Source organism: Oncorhynchus tshawytscha, linkage group LG20 (assembly GCF_018296145.1).
Source record: "Oncorhynchus tshawytscha isolate Ot180627B linkage group LG20, Otsh_v2.0, whole genome shotgun sequence".
Lineage (NCBI taxonomy): Eukaryota > Metazoa > Chordata > Actinopteri > Salmoniformes > Salmonidae > Oncorhynchus > Oncorhynchus tshawytscha.
The window spans coordinates 4,717,519-4,736,893 of NC_056448.1; the positions used below are offsets into that span (position 1 = coordinate 4,717,519).

A 19,375-nucleotide genomic window follows, 5' to 3' on the forward strand; every position below is an offset into this window, starting at 1 on the left:
AAATTCCACTTTGATGTCCAATGTTTCAGAAAAAGGGACAAACAGTCAGATAAAGGAGAACTTTGCTCTGTTTGCTGTTTGTTTTCTGCTGGAGTTTGAGGGGGTACAGAGAGGGGTAAATACATATGGGTCAATGCTCTCTGGTTTGCTAGCCTAGTCCAGTGGAGGGATGGAGGGATCTGAGGTAGAGGGTTGGAGGGGTGGGTCTCCCAGCAGATCCAGGGGCTCAGAGGAAACTCAGTCGGAGGTTCGTATCGGAGACACACAGACAGAATGCAGCAGGGTGCCATACTTGTGGTCCTTTTGGTCCTGGTGAACTCCCTCCATGGCGTGCCAGTGCTTGTCGAACCGCTCTTCCCCACACAGGAGAACTTTGACCTGAGCAAGGTAAGAGTTAGTCTCTTAGTCATCGCGGTTGCTCTTTCTCCCTTTTTCGTAGCCTTCCTAAGGAGTTTGCTCTGTCTCGCGTTCTCTCAAATATTCTTCAATAGCACAGCCGTAACCAGTTGCACGTTTAAAAATGGCGCAAAATGGTCAAAATGTGTTTGCTTGTGCGGTCTACAGTGTTTCTATGGGTGCCTGTTAACATCTGTAAGTACTGCATTGTTGGTCTGGAAAAAAAACTCCATCATGGAACCCAGAACCAAATTATGTTTTGGTTAATCATGCCACATGACCTGGATTTTAACCTTTTATTTTAAGCCTTTTCCGGCTTAATGATAATTAGACCAAAAATTAAAGCAATAATTTGTCTGAGGATAACAAGAAATGGGGACAGTTTGATGAAAAAGCTTTAAATAAAATCTCTCTCTCTCGCTCGCTACCCCCCCCTCTCTCTCTCTCTCTCTCGCTCGCTACCCCCCCTCTCTCTCTCTCTCTCGCTCGCTACCCCCCCCTCCTCTCTCTCGCTCTCTCTCTCTCTCTCGCTCCCGCCCCCCTCTCTCTCTCTCTCTCTCTCGCCCCCCCCCCCTCTCTCTCTCGCTCGCTACCCCCCCCCCCCTCTCTCTCTCGCTACCCCCCTCTCTCTCTCTCTCTCTCGCTCTCTCTCTCCTCTCGCTACCCCCCTCTCTCTCTCTCTCTCTCTCTCTCTCTACCCCCCCCCTCTCTCTCTCTCTCTCTCTCTCGCCCCTCTCTCTCTCTCTCTCGCTACCCCCCCCCCTCTCTCTCTCGCTACCTCCCTCTCTCTCTCTCTCTCTCTCTCTCTCCCCCCCCTCTCTCTCTCTCTCTCTCGCTACCTCCCCCCTCTCTCTCTCTCTCTCTCTCGCTCCCCCCCCTCTCTCTCTCTCACTACCTCCCTCTCTCTCTCTCTCTCTCTCGCTCCCCCCTCTCTCTCTCTCTCTCTCTCGCTACCCCCTCTCTCTCTCTCTCTCTCTCTACCCCCCTCTCTCTCTCTCACTCCCCTCTCTCTCTCTCTCGCTACCTCCCCCGCTCTCTCTCTCTCTCTCGCTACCTCTCTCTCTCTCTCTCTCGCTCCTCTCTCTCTCTCTCTCGCTACCTCTCCCCTCTCTCTCTCTCTCTCTCTCTCTCTCTCTCTCTCTCTCTCTCTCCTCTCTCCCTCTCTCTCTTCATCTTCATGGGTCAGTTCATGGGGAAGTGGCATGATATTGCGGTAGCTTCCACCTGTCCCTGGATGCAGCGCCACAGAGGAGACTCAGCTATCGGCATACTGGAGCTGCAGGCCGGGGACACTGAAGGCAAAGTCAGCATGAAACGCAGCATGAAAAAGTGAGGTTACACACACACATGCGTGTGTCTCTGAACAGCCTCTAACAGTGCTACTGGATTCACCATAGCTTGTCCGTGTGTGTGTGTGCGCGTGTGCGCGTGTAGGCACGGGACATGTAAGCAGATCTCCGGTGATTATGAGCTAACAGACACACCTGGAAGATTCACCTACCACGTTGCCAGTGAGTCTTTAATGTCTGTTCATACCCTGAATCCACAAATCAAGTCATATCCCTTACCTCCTGGGCACTTGTAGATCTGTAAAAAAAATGTGTCCCCTCTGATATGCAAGATGGAATTGCAGCCAATGGCTTACACCATTCTAATACTCTCAGAATGGGAGGTAAGGGCCAGGGATTTTAAAACAAAATGTATACCACTGTCTTACCAACCATATTTATAAAGTCAAAGATGGCGGGTCATTGACAGTATGTACTGTATGTCTGTGTTCTCCTCCATGCAGAGTGGGGGGCTGATGTTGATGCCTATGTCGTTCACACTAACTATGATGAGTATGCCATCGTCATGATGAGTAAACAGAAGACAGGTGGCGAGAAGACCAAGTCTGCCAAGCTATACAGTGAGTGTCACTACTAATATGGAGCAGATAGCCTAGCGGTTAGTGTTGGGCCAGTAGCCGAAAGGTTGCTGGTACAAATATCCGTACAAATCTGTCGATGTTCCCTTGACCTAACCCTAATCCTAACTTGCTCCAGGGGTGACGGGCTACTATGGTTGACACTGTGAAGCGACACGTTTAACTGCACCTATCCGGTGTTTCTAACAAAACTTTTAAAAATATATATTTTTACTAATGCACCTGTATAACACAACACCACTGAGACAATGGGCGGATTCGATTATGCTGAGCCGCAGGGCCCCGGGCAAAGGCTTGTCACGTCATCCAGAAAAAGCAGGGAGGGAGGTGCTCCCTTCTCAAATCGAACCGTAATCTGTGCTGCTCTGTCAACAAGGCATCGTCCAGCATCATATACAACATCTCTTTGCCCTATGTAAATGTTTGCATTTGTCATTGGGAAGGCACTTTTGCATGGGAAATCACAGAATCCTACTAATTACTGCCCATGCTTAATTACATTGCTTTTGTTTTGAGCCAACTTCGCCGAGGCCTTTGAACAGAGCACCTGGCTCACACCTGGGAGGTAGCCCGGTTCAAAATCTGATGCAATCAACTTTCAGCCGATGCAAAACACGCCTACACGTGCGCCCGGGTGAGATTAATCAAACCCCTTTATTAGCCTGGTTCCAGCTACGGTGGTCGTTGTCATGTTTTGCGCAAGGCCGAAATTGTGTTGTAGATATTGGATGGGTCTAACAGTAGACGGGGGTCCAGGTTTTTTTCTGACATTTTAAAACGCATTTCCTGCAATTATACACAGTTTGGCGTGACTGATTATGCCTTATTATGAGGGGTATTTTGAAAGCACAGTATAAGTACGAGTGGAAGGCCCAAACAGAAATAAACAGAAATATGACTAGGAGTTGGCAGGACCACATACAGATCTGGGACCAGGCCATTCACAACTATAATGACACAGCTATAATGTTATTATCGTAGAAATCGATTTAAAAAAAATGGTTAGTCCTGTATATTCTGCAGCAGAACTAAATTAAAATGCTGCCTCCTTCAGGCCGCACCATGGAACTGCGGACCACTATCTTGGACGACTTCAGGAGGCTGGTGAGGGAGCAGGGCATGGCTGACGACACAGTCATCATCAAACAGAACAAAGGTACAGACACACAAACGTGAGCAAAACACACACGTACACACACACACAGGCAGGCAATGTGTGCACACAGGCACAAACACACACACACACCTGTGACATCCACTATGTGTCTGAACATTCTTTGACCTTTGAACCCCTGCTGTCTCTCTCCACAGGCGAGTGTGTACCAGGAGCAGAGCCTGTAGCAGCAGAGTCTCCATCTGAGATTACGGCACCGGTACTTTCTGTATTCAATGATTCAAGTTTCAATGTTGAGGTTGTACCCCGTATCAGAGACAGAGTTTTCATTAAAAAGTGGATTTGGTTAAAGGAATTGAAGAAAGCTAATCAAATTCCAATTCCACATTTTCTTCATTGAAAAGCATAATATAAGATAAGATAATATAAAATAAGATAATTTGAATTGGATTTGGAATTTCAGGAAACTTCCTGAATTGACTGGAATTGAAAGGGAATTGACCCCAACCCTGCTAACTTCTCACCTGTCTATCTCCAGAGAGCTAAGAGGAACATAGTCCTCCCTGATCCTGCCCCTGTGGAGGGCTCCGGTATGGGTGATGACACCATGATCTTCCGGAGTGCAGGTGAGAGTGCATGATGGGCCTGCTAGCTATGCCATTGACCTCTAAATGGAAGGTTTAGCCTACACTTTGTGTGGGTCTAGTCAGTGAATCTCTGGAAGCTGATAGAACCAATTATGTATATTACATATACATATACAGTATATTACATACATAATGTATGTCCATGCAGGGATGGACTGGCCATAGGGCAATTCTGGCAAATTATAATTATTTGGCTAATAACAGGGTCCTCGGAGGGAAAAATGATCCGGTGTTTTAGAAATTCCAGATTTCTGGTCCCAGTCCACCCCTGTGTCTATGGTTAGCACACACAATGCACTGCACTTACCAGACTGTCTGACTAACAGTGCTACACTGCTACCGTACATCTCTCCTCAGAGTCCTGTAAGGCGGAGCCAGACGCAGGTCCCTGTTTCGGGATGGTGCAGCGCTACTTCTACAACTCCACCAGTATGGGCTGTCAGCTGTTCACCTACGGAGGCTGTATGGGCAACCAGAACAACTTTGTAACTGAGAGGGAGTGTCTGCAGAGTTGCCGCACTGAGGGTGAGGGGATAGAGTGTAACAGAGGTGGTTATTCTGTAGGCGAACCACACTCGAGTGATGGGTAATCTTGTGTAAGACCTCAAGACTTCCGTTAGCTCCCCAGAGCTAATGCCTTGACTTTAGCTCAGTGGGCTAATACAGTCTTGTAGGAGACGCAGGCTTTACTTCCACCGGACAATTTACTACAAGCTGTTTGTTTATTATCTATGCATAGTCACTTCACCCCCACCTACATGTACAGATCACCTCAACTAGCCTGTACCCCCGCACACTGACTCGGTACCGGTACCCCCTGTATATAGCCTCCACACTGACTCGGTACCGGTGCCCCCTGTATATAGCCTCCACACTGACTCGGTACCGGTGCCCCCTGTATATAGCCTCCACACTGACTCTGTATATACCGGTACCCCCTGTATATAGCCTCCACACTGACTCTGTCGGTGCCCCCTGTATATAGCCTCCACATTGACTCTGTACCCCCTGTATATAGCCTCCACACTGACTCTGTCCACACTGACTCTGTACCCCCCTGTATATAGCCTTCACACTGACTCTGTACCATAACACCCTGTATATAGCCTCCACATTGACTCTGTACCGGTACCCCCTGTATATAGCCTCCACATTGACTCTGTACCGGTGCCCCCTGTATATAGCCTCCACACTGACTCTGTACCGGTGCCCCCTGTATATAGTCTCCACATTGACTCTGTACCGGTGCCCCTGGTATATAGTCTCCACATTGACTCTGTACCGGTGCCCCTGTATATAGCCTCCACATTGACTCTGTACCGGTACCCCCTGTATATAGCCTCCACACTGACTCTGTACCGGTGCCCCCTGTATATAGCCTCCACACTGATTCTGTACCGGTGGTACCCCCTGTATATAGCCTCCACACTGACTCGGTCCCGGACTCTGTACCGGTACCCCCTGTATATAGCCTCCACACTGACTCTGTACCGGTGCCCCCTGTATATAGCCTCCACACTGATTCTGTACCGGTACCCCCTGTATATAGCCTCCACACTGACTCGGTACCGGACTCTGTACCGGTACCCCTGTATATAGCCTCCACACTGACTCTGTACCGGTGCCCCTGTATATAGCCTCCACATTGACTCTGTACCGGTGCCCCCTGTATATAGCCTCCACACTGACTTGGTACCGGTACCCCCTGTATATAGCCTCCAGATTGACTCTGTACCGGTAAACCCTGTATATAGCCTCCACACTGACTCTGTACCGGTGCCCCCTGTATATAGTCTCCACATTGACTCTGTACCGGTGCCCCCTGTATATAGTCTCCACACTGACTCTGTACCGGTGCCCCCTGTATATAGCCTCCACACTGACTCTGTACCGGTGCCCCCTGTATATAGCCTCCACACTGACTCTGTACCGGTACCCCTTGTATATAGCCTCCACACTGACTCGGTACCGGTGCCCCCTGTATATAGCCTCCACACTGACTCTGTACCAGTACCCCTGTCTATAGCCTCCACACTGACTCTGTACCATAACACCCTGTATATAGCCTCCACACTGACTCTGTACCGGTACCCCTGTATATAGCCTCCACACTGACTCGGTACCGTAACACCCTGTATATAGCCTCCACATTGACTCTGTACCGGTACCCCCTGTATGTAGCCTCCACACTGACTCGGTACCGGTGCCCCCTGTATATAGCCTCCACATTGACTCTGTACCGTAACACCCTGTATATAGCCTCCACATTGACTCTGTACTGGTGCCCCCTGTATATAGTCTCCACATTGACTCTGTACCGGTGCCCCTGTATATAGCCTCCACATTGACTCTGTACCGGTACCCCCTGTATATAGCCTCCACATTGACTCTGTACCGGTACCCCTGTATATAGCCTCCACATTGACTCTGTACCGGTGCCCCCTGTATATAGCCTCCACACTGACTCTGTACTGGTACCCCCTGTATATAGCCTCCACACTGACTCTGTACCGGTGCCCCCTGTATATAGCCTCCACATTGACTCTGTACCGGTACACTCTGTATATAGCCTCCACACTGACTCTGTACCGTAACACCCTGTATATAGTCTCCACATTGACTCTGTACCGGTACCCCCTGTATATAGCCTCCACATTGACTCTGTACCGTAACACCCTGTATATAGCCTCCACATTGACTCTGTACAGGTACCCCTGTATATAGCCTCCACATTGACTCTGTACCGTAACACCCTGTATATAGCCTCCACATTGACTCTGTACCGGTGCCCCCTGTATATAGTCTCCACATTGACTCTGTACCGGTACCCCCTGTATATAGCCTCCACATTGACTCTGTACCGGTGCCCCCTGTATATAGCCTCCACACTGACTCTGTACCGGTACCCCCTGTATATAGCCTCCACATTGACTCTGTACCGGTATCCCCTGTATATAGTCTCCACATGGACTCTGTACCAGTACCCCCTGTATATAGCCTCCACATTGACTCTGTACCGGTACCCCCTGTATATAGCCTCCACACTGACTCTGTACCGGTGCCCCCTGTATATAGTCTCCACATTGACTCTGTACCAGTGCCCCCTGTATATAGTCTCCACATTGACTCTGTACCGGTGCCCCCTGTATATAGCCTCCACATTGACTCTGTACCGGTACCCCCTGTATATAGCCTCCACATTGACTCTGTACCGGTGCCCCCTGTATATAGCCTCCACACTGACTCTGTACCGGTACCCCCTGTATATAGCCTCCACACTGACTCTGTACCGGTGCCCCCTGTATATAGCCTCCACATTGACTCTGTACCGGTACACTCTGTATACAGCCTCCACACTGACTCTGTACCGGTACCTCCTGTATATAGCCTCCACATTGACTCTGTACCGGTGCCCCCTGTATATAGTCTCCACATTGACTCTGTACCGGTGCCCCCTGTATATAGTCTCCACATTGACTCTGTACCGGTACCCCCTGTATATAGCCTCCACATTGACTCTGTACCGGTACCCTCTGTATATAGCCTCCACACTGACTCTGTACCGTAACACCCTGTATATAGTCTCCACATTGACTCTGTACCGTAACACCCTGTATATAGCCTCCACATTGACTCTGTACCGGTGCCCCCTGTATATAGTCTCCACATTGACTCTGTACCGGTACCCCCTGTATATAGCCTCCACATTGACTCTGTACCGGTACCCCCTGTATATAGCCTCCACACTGACTCTGTACCGTAACACCCTGTATATAGCCTTCACATTGACTCTGTACAGGTGCCCCTGTATATAGTCTCCACATTGACTCTGTACCGGTACCCCCTGTATATAGCCTCCACATTGACTCTGTACCAGTACCCCCTGTATATAGCCTCCACATTGACTCTGTACCGGTACCCCCTGTATATAGCCTCCACACTGACTCTGTACCGGTGCCCCCTGTATATAGCCTCCACACTGATTCTGTACCGGTACCCCCTGTATATAGCCTCCACACTGACTCGGTCCCGGACTCTGTACCGGTACCCCCTGTATATAGCCTCCACACTGACTCTGTACCGGTGCCCCCTGTATATAGCCTCCACACTGATTCTGTACCGGTACCCCCTGTATATAGCCTCCACACTGACTCGGTACCGGACTCTGTACCGGTACCCCCTGTATATAGCCTCCACACTGACTCTGTACCGGTGCCCCCTGTATATAGCCTCCACATTGACTCTGTACCGGTGCCCCTGTATATAGCCTCCACACTGACTTGGTACCGGTACCCCCTGTATATAGCCTCCAGATTGACTCTGTACCGGTAAACCCTGTATATAGCCTCCACACTGACTCTGTACCGGTGCCCCCTGTATATAGTCTCCACATTGACTCTGTACCGGTGCCCCTGTATATAGTCTCCACACTGACTCTGTACCGGTGCCCCCTGTATATAGCCTCCACACTGACTCTGTACCGGTGCCCCTGTATATAGCCTCCACACTGACTCTGTACCGGTACCCCTTGTATATAGCCTCCACACTGACTCGGTACCGGTGCCCCCTGTATATAGCCTCCACACTGACTCTGTACCAGTACCCCTGTATATAGCCTCCACACTGACTCTGTACCATAACACCCTGTATATAGCCTCCACACTGACTCTGTACCGGTACCCCCTGTATATAGCCTCCACACTGACTCGGTACCGTAACACCCTGTATATAGCCTCCACATTGACTCTGTACCGGTACCCCCTGTATGTAGCCTCCACACTGACTCGGTACCGGTGCCCCCTGTATATAGCCTCCACATTGACTCTGTACCGTAACACCCTGTATATAGCCTCCACATTGACTCTGTACCGGTGCCCCCTGTATATAGTCTCCACATTGACTCTGTACCGGTGCCCCCTGTATATAGCCTCCACATTGACTCTGTACCGGTACCCCCTGTATATAGCCTCCACATTGACTCTGTACCGGTACCCCCTGTATATAGCCTCCACATTGACTCTGTACCGGTGCCCCCTGTATATAGCCTCCACACTGACTCTGTACTGGTACCCCCTGTATATAGCCTCCACACTGACTCTGTACCGGTGCCCCCTGTATATAGCCTCCACATTGACTCTGTACCGGTACACTCTGTATATAGCCTCCACACTGACTCTGTACCGTAACACCCTGTATATAGCCTCCACATTGACTCTGTACAGGTACCCCTGTTTATAGCCTCCACATTGACTCTGTACCGGTACCCCCTGTATATAGCCTCCACATTGACTCTGTACCGGTATCCCCTGTATATAGTCTCCACATGGACTCTGTACCAGTACCCCCTGTATATAGCCTCCACATTGACTCTGTACCGGTACCCCCTGTATATAGCCTCCACACTGACTCTGTACCGTAACCCCTGTATATAGTCTCCACATTGACTCTGTACCAGTGCCCCCTGTATATAGTCTCCACATTGACTCTGTACCAGTGCCCCCTGTATATAGCCTCCACATTGACTCTGTACCGGTACCCCCTGTATATAGCCTCCACATTGACTCTGTACCGGTGCCCCCTGTATATAGCCTCCACATTGACTCTGTACCGGTACCCCCTGTATATAGCCTCCACACTGACTCTGTACCGGTGCCCCTGTATATAGCCTCCACATTGACTCTGTACCGGTACCCCTGTATATAGCCTCCACACTGACTCTGTACCGGTACCTCCTGTATATAGCCTCCACATTGACTCTGTACCGGTGCCCCCTGTATATAGTCTCCACATTGACTCTGTACCGGTGCCCCTGTATATAGTCTCCACATTGACTCTGTACCGGTACCCCTGTATATAGCCTCCACATTGACTCTGTACCGGTACCCTCTGTATATAGCCTCCACACTGACTCTGTACCGTTACACCCTGTATATAGTCTCCACATTGACTCTGTACCGGTACCCCCTGTATATAGCCTCCACACTGACTCTGTACCAGTGCCCCCTGTATATAGCCTCCACATTGACTCTGTACCAGTACCCCCTGTATATAGCCTCCACATTGACCCTGTACCGGTAACCCCTGTATATAGCCTCCACATTGACTCTGTAGCCGGTCCCCCCTGTATATAGCCTCCACATTGACTCTGTACCGGTACCCCCTGTATATAGCCTCCACATTGACTCTGTACCGGTACCCCTGTATATAGCCTCCACATTGACTCTGTACCGGTACCCCTGTATATAGCCTCCACATTGACCCTGTACCGGTGCCCCCTGTATATAGCCTCCACATTGACCCTGTACCGGTGCCCCCTGTATATAGCCTCCACATTGACTCTGTACTGGTACACCCTGTATATAGCCTCCACATTGACTCTGTACTGGTACACCCTGTATATAGCCTCCACATTGACTCTGTACCGGTACCCCCTGTATATAGCCTCTTTGTTATTCTTATTGTGTTACTTTTTATTGTAACTTTTTATTTTAGCCTATTTGGTGAATATTTTCTTCTTCTTGAGCTGCCCTGTTGGTTAAGGGCTTGTAAAGTAAAGCATTTCATGGTAAAGTCTACACTTGTTGTATTCGGCGCATGTGGCAAATAAAGTTTGATTTGATAACCTAGTTGATAATGTGGCAATGCTCAACCCACTTTTCTGATACATTATGGTGCTCATGACAGTATCCCATTGGCTATGTGTAAGACTAGATGGTCTCTAATGTGTTATCCTCCTGTCTGGTGAGGTGTGTCTCTCTACAGCTGCCTGCAGAATGCCCATGGATGCTCAACCCTGCACTGGGCAGCCCAAGATCTGGGCCTTCGATCCCAACTCTGGACTCTGTCTGGAATATAAAAAGGACTACTGCCAGGGCAACAGTAACAAGTTCTACTCCAAGGGGGAGTGTGACGAGTACTGTGGGGTGATGAAGGATGGTAAGAGAGATCTATATACATGCTCACACGCATACATACATCAGCTAGTGACTGGATCCAGTTGCAACAAACACAGTTTCATCTCAATTTCTTCATTCAAAGACTCATTCATGGACGCTCTTACTGACAGTCGGGGCTGCTTTGCGTTATGTAGTGTTGTCTCTACCATTCCCTTTGTGCTGTTGTCTGTGCCCAAAGATATCTGTACCCTGTTTTGTGCTGATACCATGTCATGTTTTGTTGCTACCATGCTGTGTTGTTGTTTTATGTCTCTTTATGTAGTGTTGTGTTATCTCTATTTATGTAGTGTTGTGTTGTCTCTCTTTATGTAGTGTTGTATTGGGTCTCTCTTTATGTAGTGTTGTATTGGGTCTCTCTTTATGTAGTGTTGTGTTGTCTCTCTTTATGTAGTGTTGTGTTATCTCTATTTATGTAGTGTTGTGTTGTCTCTCTTTATGTAGTGTTGTGTTGTCTCTCTTTATGTAGTGTTGTGTTGTCTCTCTTTATGTAGTGTTGTGTTGTCTCTCTTTATGTAGTGTTGTGTTGTCTCCTTTATGTAGTGTTGTGTTGTCTCTCTTTATGTAGTGTAGTGTTGTCTCTCTTTATGTAGTGTTGTGTTGTCTCTATTTATGTAGTGTTGTGTTGTCTCTCTTTATGTAGTGTTGTGTTGTCTCTATTTATGTAGTGTTGTGTTGTCTCTATTTATGTAGTGTTGTGTTGTCTCCTTTATGTAGTGTTGTCTCTCTTTATGTAGTGTTGTGTTGTCTCTCTTTATGTAGTGTTGTGTTGTCTCTCTTTATGTAGTGTTGTCTCTCTTTATGTAGTGTTGTCTCTCTTTATGTAGTGTTGTGTTGTCTCCTTTATGTAGTGTTGTCTCTCTTTATGTAGTGTTGTCTCTCTTTATGTAGTGTTGTGTTGTCAATATTTATGTAGTGTTGTGTTGTCTCCCTTTATGTAGTGTTGTCTCTCTTTATGTAGTGTTGTGTTGTCTCTCTTTATGTAGTGTTGTCTCTCTTTATGTAGTGTTGTGTTGTCTCCCTTTATGTAGTGTTGTGTTGTCTCTCTTTATGTAGTGTTGTCTCTCTTTATGTAGTGTTGTGTTGTCTCTCTTTATGTAGTGTTGTCTCTCCTTTATGTAGTGTTGTGTTGTCTCCTTTATGTAGTGTTGTGTTGTCTCTCTTTATGTAGTGTTGTGTTGTCTCTATTTATGTAGTGTTGTGTTGTCTCTCTTTATGTAGTGTTGTGTTGTCTCTCTTTATGTAGTGTTGTGTTGTCTCTCTTGTTGTAGTGTTGTGTTGTCTCTCTTTATGTAGTGTTGTGTTGTCTCTCTTTATGTAGTGTTGTCTCTCTTTATGTAGTGTTGTGTTGTCTCTCTTTATGTAGTGTTGTGTTGTCTCTCTTTATGTAGTGTTGTCTCTCTTTATGTAGTGTTGTGTTGTCTCTCTTTATGTAGTGTAGTGTTGTCTCTCTTTATGTAGTGTTGTGTTGTCTCTCTTTATGTAGTGTTGTGTTGTCTCTCTTTATGTAGTGTTGTGTTGTCTCTCTTTTTGTAGTGTTGTGTTGTCTCTTTATGTAGTGTTGTGTTGTCTCTCTTTATGTAGTGTTGTGTTGTCTCTCTTTATGTAGTGTTGTTTTGTCTCTTTATGTAGTGTTGTGTTGTCTCTCTTTATGTAGTGTTGTCTCTCTTTATGTAGTGTTGTGTTGTCTCCTTTATGTAGTGTTGTGTTGTCTCTCTTTATGTAGTGTTGTGTTGTCTCCTTTATGTAGTGTTGTCTCTCTTTATGTAGTGTTGTGTTGTCTCTCTTTATGTAGTGTTGTGTTGTCTCTCTCTATGTAGTGTTGTCTCTCTTTATGTAGTGTTGTGTTGTCTCCTTTATGTAGTGTTGTGTTGTCTCTCTTTATGTAGTGTTGTCTCTATTTATGTAGTGTTGTGTTGTCTCCCTTTTTAGTGTTGTGTTGTATGTAGTGTTGTGTTGTCTCTCTTTATGTAGTGTTGTGTTGTCTCCCTTTATGTAGTGTTGTGTTGTCTCTCTTTATGTAGTGTTGTGTTGTCTCTCTTTATGTAGTGTAGTGTTGTCTCTCTTTATGTAGTGTTGTGTTGTCTCTCTTGTCGTGATGTGTGTTTTGTCCTACATTTTCATTTAAAGGTTAAATAAAATTAAAAATTAAAAAATACAGCTAAACATTAAAATATGGCAATATATTTTATCTTTTGACTGTGTATTTGTGTTACAGGAGAAACTCAGTTCCTGAAAGCTAACTGAAGATGATTAGAGGTCATAAGGAAGAACACATGAACACACAGCACAGATCACCGTCTGGGTTAGTCGTCTGACAGAATACCTATATCATTCAATACAGAATACAACACAATAAAATGATGGATTAAGCTGCTTGGATTCATGTCTTTATGTGAGCTTTGTCTTTTTTTACATCAATAGTTTTCATAAAGTGCCTTACATTAACAAAGTCTTCATGAATACATTTCATTGAGTTTATATGTGGTTAACCAACATTATGCTTCTCTTGCTTGGAACACCGAGTGCTCAGTTCAATCTGTGGAGCTGAAGAGCTGCGCTACAGTGCGATAGGCCTAGATTCAATCAGATTAAGCTTTAATTGGCGAGAACCAACGCCAGCATGGCTGATGGTTTTGGCTGTGTCTGAGGTGGAACTACATTGGAGCTGTCAAATCAGTGATCAGCTGGCTGCTCTTGTGATCATCTTGTGATCATCTTGTGATCATCTTGTGATCATCTTGTGATCATCTTGTGATCATCTTGTGATCATCTTGTGATCACGAAGCCACACCCGTCCCACTCGCATTAGAAGTCCGAGCGAGAAAGTGTGCGCTCTAGACATAATGATGCTCAAATATAAAATCATTCAACTAAATAATGAGGATTTCTAAAAGACTAATTGAGGTGTAGATTACTTCCAGGGGTGAGAACAGATTTAATTTCTTATAGATACAGGACACCCAATTGGGCGCACACCTTTTTTTAAATGTAGAACAATTACAGGGTAGTCTGAGGAGGAAATATTGTCCATATTGTTATTTCCTTGATTGTATTTTAAAATGATTGCGACATGCCTGGCTGGGTCTCTCAGCTTATCCCTGACAGTCGCAACTCAACAATCATCTATTTGGTATTTGCAGCACTCGCTACCCAAATGGTGGGCCCTTCTGACTGTAGGCTATGTGATGTAAAAACATTCCACAGCTTTAAAAAAAAAAGAAGCTAATGATCCTCTGTGGCCAAATCATGCTTTCTGGTGTTGTAACCTAATATGAATAATTGTATTTATTTCTGTATTTAAGTCTGGCAGCCCAACTGATTGGCAAACGTACTGCAAATTAAGAAATGTGACTAAACTAAATAAAAAGAAACTACACTATGAAACAAAGAAATAACATAAAGAATGATCGTAAAAACCTTTGGGGCACCTTAAATGAAATTTTGGTTAAAGAAGATAACTCGGCATCTTCATTCATTGAATCAGATGACTCATTCATCACAAAGCCCACTGATAATGCAACCTACTTTAATGAATTTTTCATTGGCAAGATAAGCAAACTTAGGTATAACATGCCAGCAACAAACACTGACACATCCAAGTATATCAGACCAAATTATGAAAGACATACATGAAGTCAGTGTGGAAGAGGTAGGAAAAAAATGTTGTCTATCAACAATGACAAGCCACCGAGGTCTGACAATCTAGATGGAAAATTACTGAGGGTAATAGCAGACGATATTGCCACAATTTAAGCCTAAAAGAGAGTGTGTGCCCTCAGGCCTGGAGAGAAGCTAAAGTCATTCCACTACCCAAGAACAGTAAATATCATGACACAAGGCGAGACCCAGGTGCAGACACAGGAGGCAGATGGTTGGAGTCTTACAATATTTCTTAATCCAATAGCGTAAGGCAAGAGAATACTCATGGACAGGCAAAACAGTCAAAACCTGAGTCCAAACGGTACCGAAGGACAGGCAGAATCAAAATCAGGACAGGCAGGATGATCAGGCAGGCGGGAAAGTATTCCAGTTTGTCAAAACTTGACAAACATACAAGACGAGCTGACACTCAGAGACAGGAAACACAGGGATAAATACACTGGGGAAAATAAGCAACACCTGGAGGAGGTGGAGATAATTACAGGAACAGGTGAAACAGATCAGGGCGTGACAGTAAAGCCCCCTTTACTGGCTCAAATAGCCGACCAATCAGCCTGTTACCAACCCTTAGTAAACGTCTGGAAAAAATTGTGTCCAGATACAAAGCTGTTTTACAGTAAACAAATTGACAACAGAATTTCAGCATGCTTATAGGGAAGGACACTCAACAATCACAGCCCTTACACAAATGACTGATGATTGGCTGAGAGAAATTGATGATAAAATTATTGTGGGGGCTGTCTTGTTGGACTTCAGTGCAGCTTTTGACATTATTGATCATAGTCTGCTGCTGGAAAAACATTTGTGTTATGGCTTTACACCCACTGCGATAATGTGGGTAAAGAGTTACTTGTTACTTTAATGGAAGCCTATCAAATATAATCCAGTTAGAATCAGGAATTCCCCAGGGTAGCTGTTTAGGCCACTTGTTTTTTTTCCATTTTTACTAACGATATGCCACTGACTTTGAGTGAAGCCAGAGTTTCTATGTATGCGGATGACTCAACACTATACACGTCAGCTACTACGACGACTGAAATGACATCAACACTCAACAAAGAGCTGCAGTTAGTTTGAGTGGGTGGCAAGGAAAAAGTTAGCACTAAATATTTCTAAAACTAAAAGCATTGTATTTGGAACAAAACACTCACTAAACTCTAATGCAATAAATAATGTGGAAATTGAGCAAATTGAGATGACTAAATTGGAGTAACACTAGATTGTAAACTGTCATGGTCAAAACATATTGATGCAGTTGTAGCTAAGATGGGGAGAAGACTGTCCATAATAAAGCGATGCTCTGCCTTCTTAACAACACTATCAACAAGGCAGGTCCTACAGGCCCTAGTTTCTACCTTCTTAACAACACTATCAACAAGGCAGGTCCTACAGGCCCTAGTTTTGTCACACCTTGACTACTGTTCAGTCATGTGGTCAGGTGCCACAAAAAGGGACTTAGGAAAATTGCAATTGGCTCAGAACAGGGCAGCACGGCTGGCCCTTGGATGTACACAGAGAGCTCATATTAATAATATGCATGTCAATCTCTCCTGGCTGCAAGTGGAGGAGAGATAGACTTCATCACTACTTTTATTTATGAGAGGTATTGACATGTTGAATGCACCGAGCTGTCTGTCTAAAATACTGGCACACAGCTCGGACACCCATGTATACCCCACAAGACATGCCACAAGAGGACTCTTCACAGTCCCCATGTCCAGGACAGACTATGGGAGGCACACAGTACTACATAGAGCCATGACTACATGGAACTCTATTCCACATCAAGTAACTGACGCAAGTAGTAAAATTAGATTTCAAAAACAGATGTTCTTGTTTTTATTTATTTATGGAAAGCCAGGGGCACAGTCTAACAATATTTTACAAACCAGATCAGAGGCAGTAGGGATGAGTTCTCTTAATAAGTATATGAATTTGACCGTTTTGCTGTCCTGCCTGAGCACTGGAAATGTAAGGAGCACATCTTTTCTTTCTGAATGTTGTCAAGTAGAAGTAAAAGTAAAAAAATATATACATTCTCAAGTAAAGTACCAGTAACCATGGAAACAAGAGTTTTCCAGTGTGTGTGTCATGTTCATGCAGATTTACAGTGATATTTACATTACAAAATCAGTTGTCTTAGTGTTACCCAGAGAACAGGATGGTCTTAAACGCCTGCTCTCTACTGCACTGACCCAATATCTCCTACAGACAGACACACACAGGGAGAGAGATTTGAGTTTGTGAGATATTGATAATATATTGGGACAGCAATTAGGGATGGGGAGGTACTTGAATATTCAAACAGAGCTTAGTCTAGTATTGGATCAACTGTTGTATGATTTTTTAAATTCTTTAAAAAACGTTTGAATTAAATTGTATAAGCTTTTAATTTAGCTACTGCTGGTTCTTATGTTACGTTTTAAATGAAAATGCAATTTAGCCTAATTTTATAGCGCATTTTAAGCTAGCCCTCCAGTCAGTCCTGACATAGAAGAAGGCCTGTATGCTCCCCACTTCAAATAGCGAATATAGGCGCGCACATATTCGTCCCCAGGCTAAATGCGCATTATTGGAGTAGATTGCTGAAGTGAATTTACTAAAGCACAATTTAGGCGGAAGAATAGTCTGCTGGTGAACGAGATAAGCGGGAGCCTGACAGAGCTGCCAATATAACTTGACAGACCATTGACATCCATGCAAAACACTCGCCAGATACATGTTATTCAGCCACTGAGGACAGAAATGTAACGCTGTGACGTAGCAGACACTCAGAGGTTATTTCGTTTTCAAATTATTGAGCTGGGCTGTATCAAATATGAGGCAAATTCTATCACGGGGAACGTCAGACTTTAATTATTTGTTTATTTATTTATTTTTGCCAACATCAAACTTATAATCTTTCACAAAATCACCTCTATGACATACTTCTTTATTACGACGTGGAAACTCGATTTCAGAACCTTGGACAATTCTGATGGTCACAACCATAACAACCTTGAACTCAAAGCACTGGACAACCCGTCTTTACCTTTCAATTAACAAAGAAAATATACAAATATCTTTACTTTTTCACATATCAACTTGAAATCAGTGAGTAATATTTTTGTATCGCTTTGGAATGTTATATTGCTCATGTTTATGAACACAGAGCACTAATGTCTATGCTTAATACGGTGATTTAGAATCTGTCCCAAATGGAACCATGTTTCCTATATAAAGCACTGCTTTTCACCAGACCCCTTTGGGCCATGGTCAAAAGCAGTGCACTTTATAGGGAATAGGTTGCCATTTCAGAGACAGCCAGAGGTGAGCTAGCTAGGCCAACTGAACTGATGCCATGCATTTCATTTTGCTAATATTGAAGCATTTTGTTTTCCACAGGCACTATTGACCATGGGAACCACAATGTCTATCTCGCTTCGCAAGAAGGCAGTCCTCTTCAAAGATGGGCCGGACACTGTGGGCCACTTGATGGAAGTCCAGACCGGTAAGAGCGCAAAAGACAAGACTCTGAAGCGTTACTCGCCATGGAGGCGGAGTGTGAAGAAGAAGAGCTCCAAGAAGGTGCAGGCCCACGAGAACACCAACCAAAACAACATTGCCCATCTGAGTAATGAGAACCTGGAGAAGTCTCAGTCCTTCTCCAACCCGTCCACCCTCACCCTGGAGAAGTCTCAGTCCTGTGACAAGCTGTCCACCCAGGACCAGAGCACTCCAGCCATCTCCAACAGCTCCAACAACGCCGCCTCGTTGGTCGTGACGGCCCCCTTATCCAACTCAAACACGGCCCCCGACACGCCCCAGATGGTGACCGTCCAGGACCTCGACACTCCCAGGAGGCTGGTGATGGGCCATGCTACAACCGGCGAGCTGCTGCGCTGCCTGGGTGAGTTCCTGTGCCGGCGCTGCTACCGGCTCCAGGACATGACTTCCATGGACCCGGTGCTGTGGCTGCGGGTGGTGGACCGTTATCTGCTGGACAACTGCTATCAGAGCCAGAGCTGCATCAATCCGGCCGCTGTGGTCTTCCTCTACATGCTGTGCCGCGAGGCGGTTTCCTCCGAGGTGGCCACCTTGCACGAGCTGCATGCCGTGCTGCTCACCTGCCTCTATACGACCTGCTCCTACATGGGCAACGAGATCGCCTACCCCCTGAAACCCTTCCTGGTGGACACCTGCAGGCAGACCTTCTGGATCCGCTGCATGACCATCACCAAGCTGATGAGTGTCAAGATGCTCCAGATGAACACAGACCCTAACTTCTTCTGCCAGGTGTTTGCTGACCTGAAGAACGAGAGCCAGAAGGAGGAGAAGAAGAGCCGCCTGCTCAGCGGTGTGTACAGCACTCAGTGAGGGACCTTGGGTATAGGGGCCAGGGGAGGGCGGGTGCCAACTACAGTCTGACATTTCAAAATGGGAGGGAGGAGGATTGGTTGAGGGAGGGGGAAGAGGGTGAGCTTTGATGGGAAAAGATGATTTATAGATTTTAAGGGTTAATGTGAGGGTTAAAAAAAACGCCTTATGGAACAACAGGGACTGTGAAGCAAAACAAACATTAGCACAGACACACACACACACACACACACACACACACACACGCACTATACATACAGTGGGGCAAAAAAGTATTTAGTCAGCCACCAATTGTGCATGTTCTCCCACTTAAAAAGAT

The 19,375-nt window shown here is 45.9% G+C and overlaps 2 protein-coding genes across 2 annotated transcripts; both read left to right on the plus strand.

Annotated features, from left to right (window-relative positions):
* Positions 1-210: 210 nt before the first annotated feature.
* Positions 211-13,419, plus strand: LOC112236326 (alpha-1-microglobulin/bikunin precursor). The gene is made up of 10 exons (XM_024404901.2): positions 211-387; positions 1,583-1,725; positions 1,831-1,907; positions 2,189-2,305; positions 3,378-3,479; positions 3,635-3,696; positions 3,976-4,063; positions 4,442-4,609; positions 10,847-11,020; positions 13,256-13,419. Exons 1-10 carry the CDS (start codon positions 274-276, stop codon positions 13,282-13,284), a joined length of 1,074 nt encoding a protein of 357 aa, XP_024260669.1. The 5' UTR covers positions 211-273; the 3' UTR covers positions 13,285-13,419.
* Positions 13,420-16,931: 3,512 nt separating this feature from the next.
* LOC112236325 (cyclin-dependent kinase 5 activator 1-like) lies at positions 16,932-19,082 on the plus strand. Its single transcript, XM_024404900.2, has 2 exons — positions 16,932-17,793; positions 18,085-19,082. The coding sequence occupies exon 2, from the start codon at positions 18,097-18,099 to the stop codon at positions 19,054-19,056; it is 960 nt and encodes a 319-aa protein (XP_024260668.1). The 5' UTR covers positions 16,932-17,793; positions 18,085-18,096; the 3' UTR covers positions 19,057-19,082.
* The last annotated feature ends 293 nt before the right edge of the window (positions 19,083-19,375 follow it).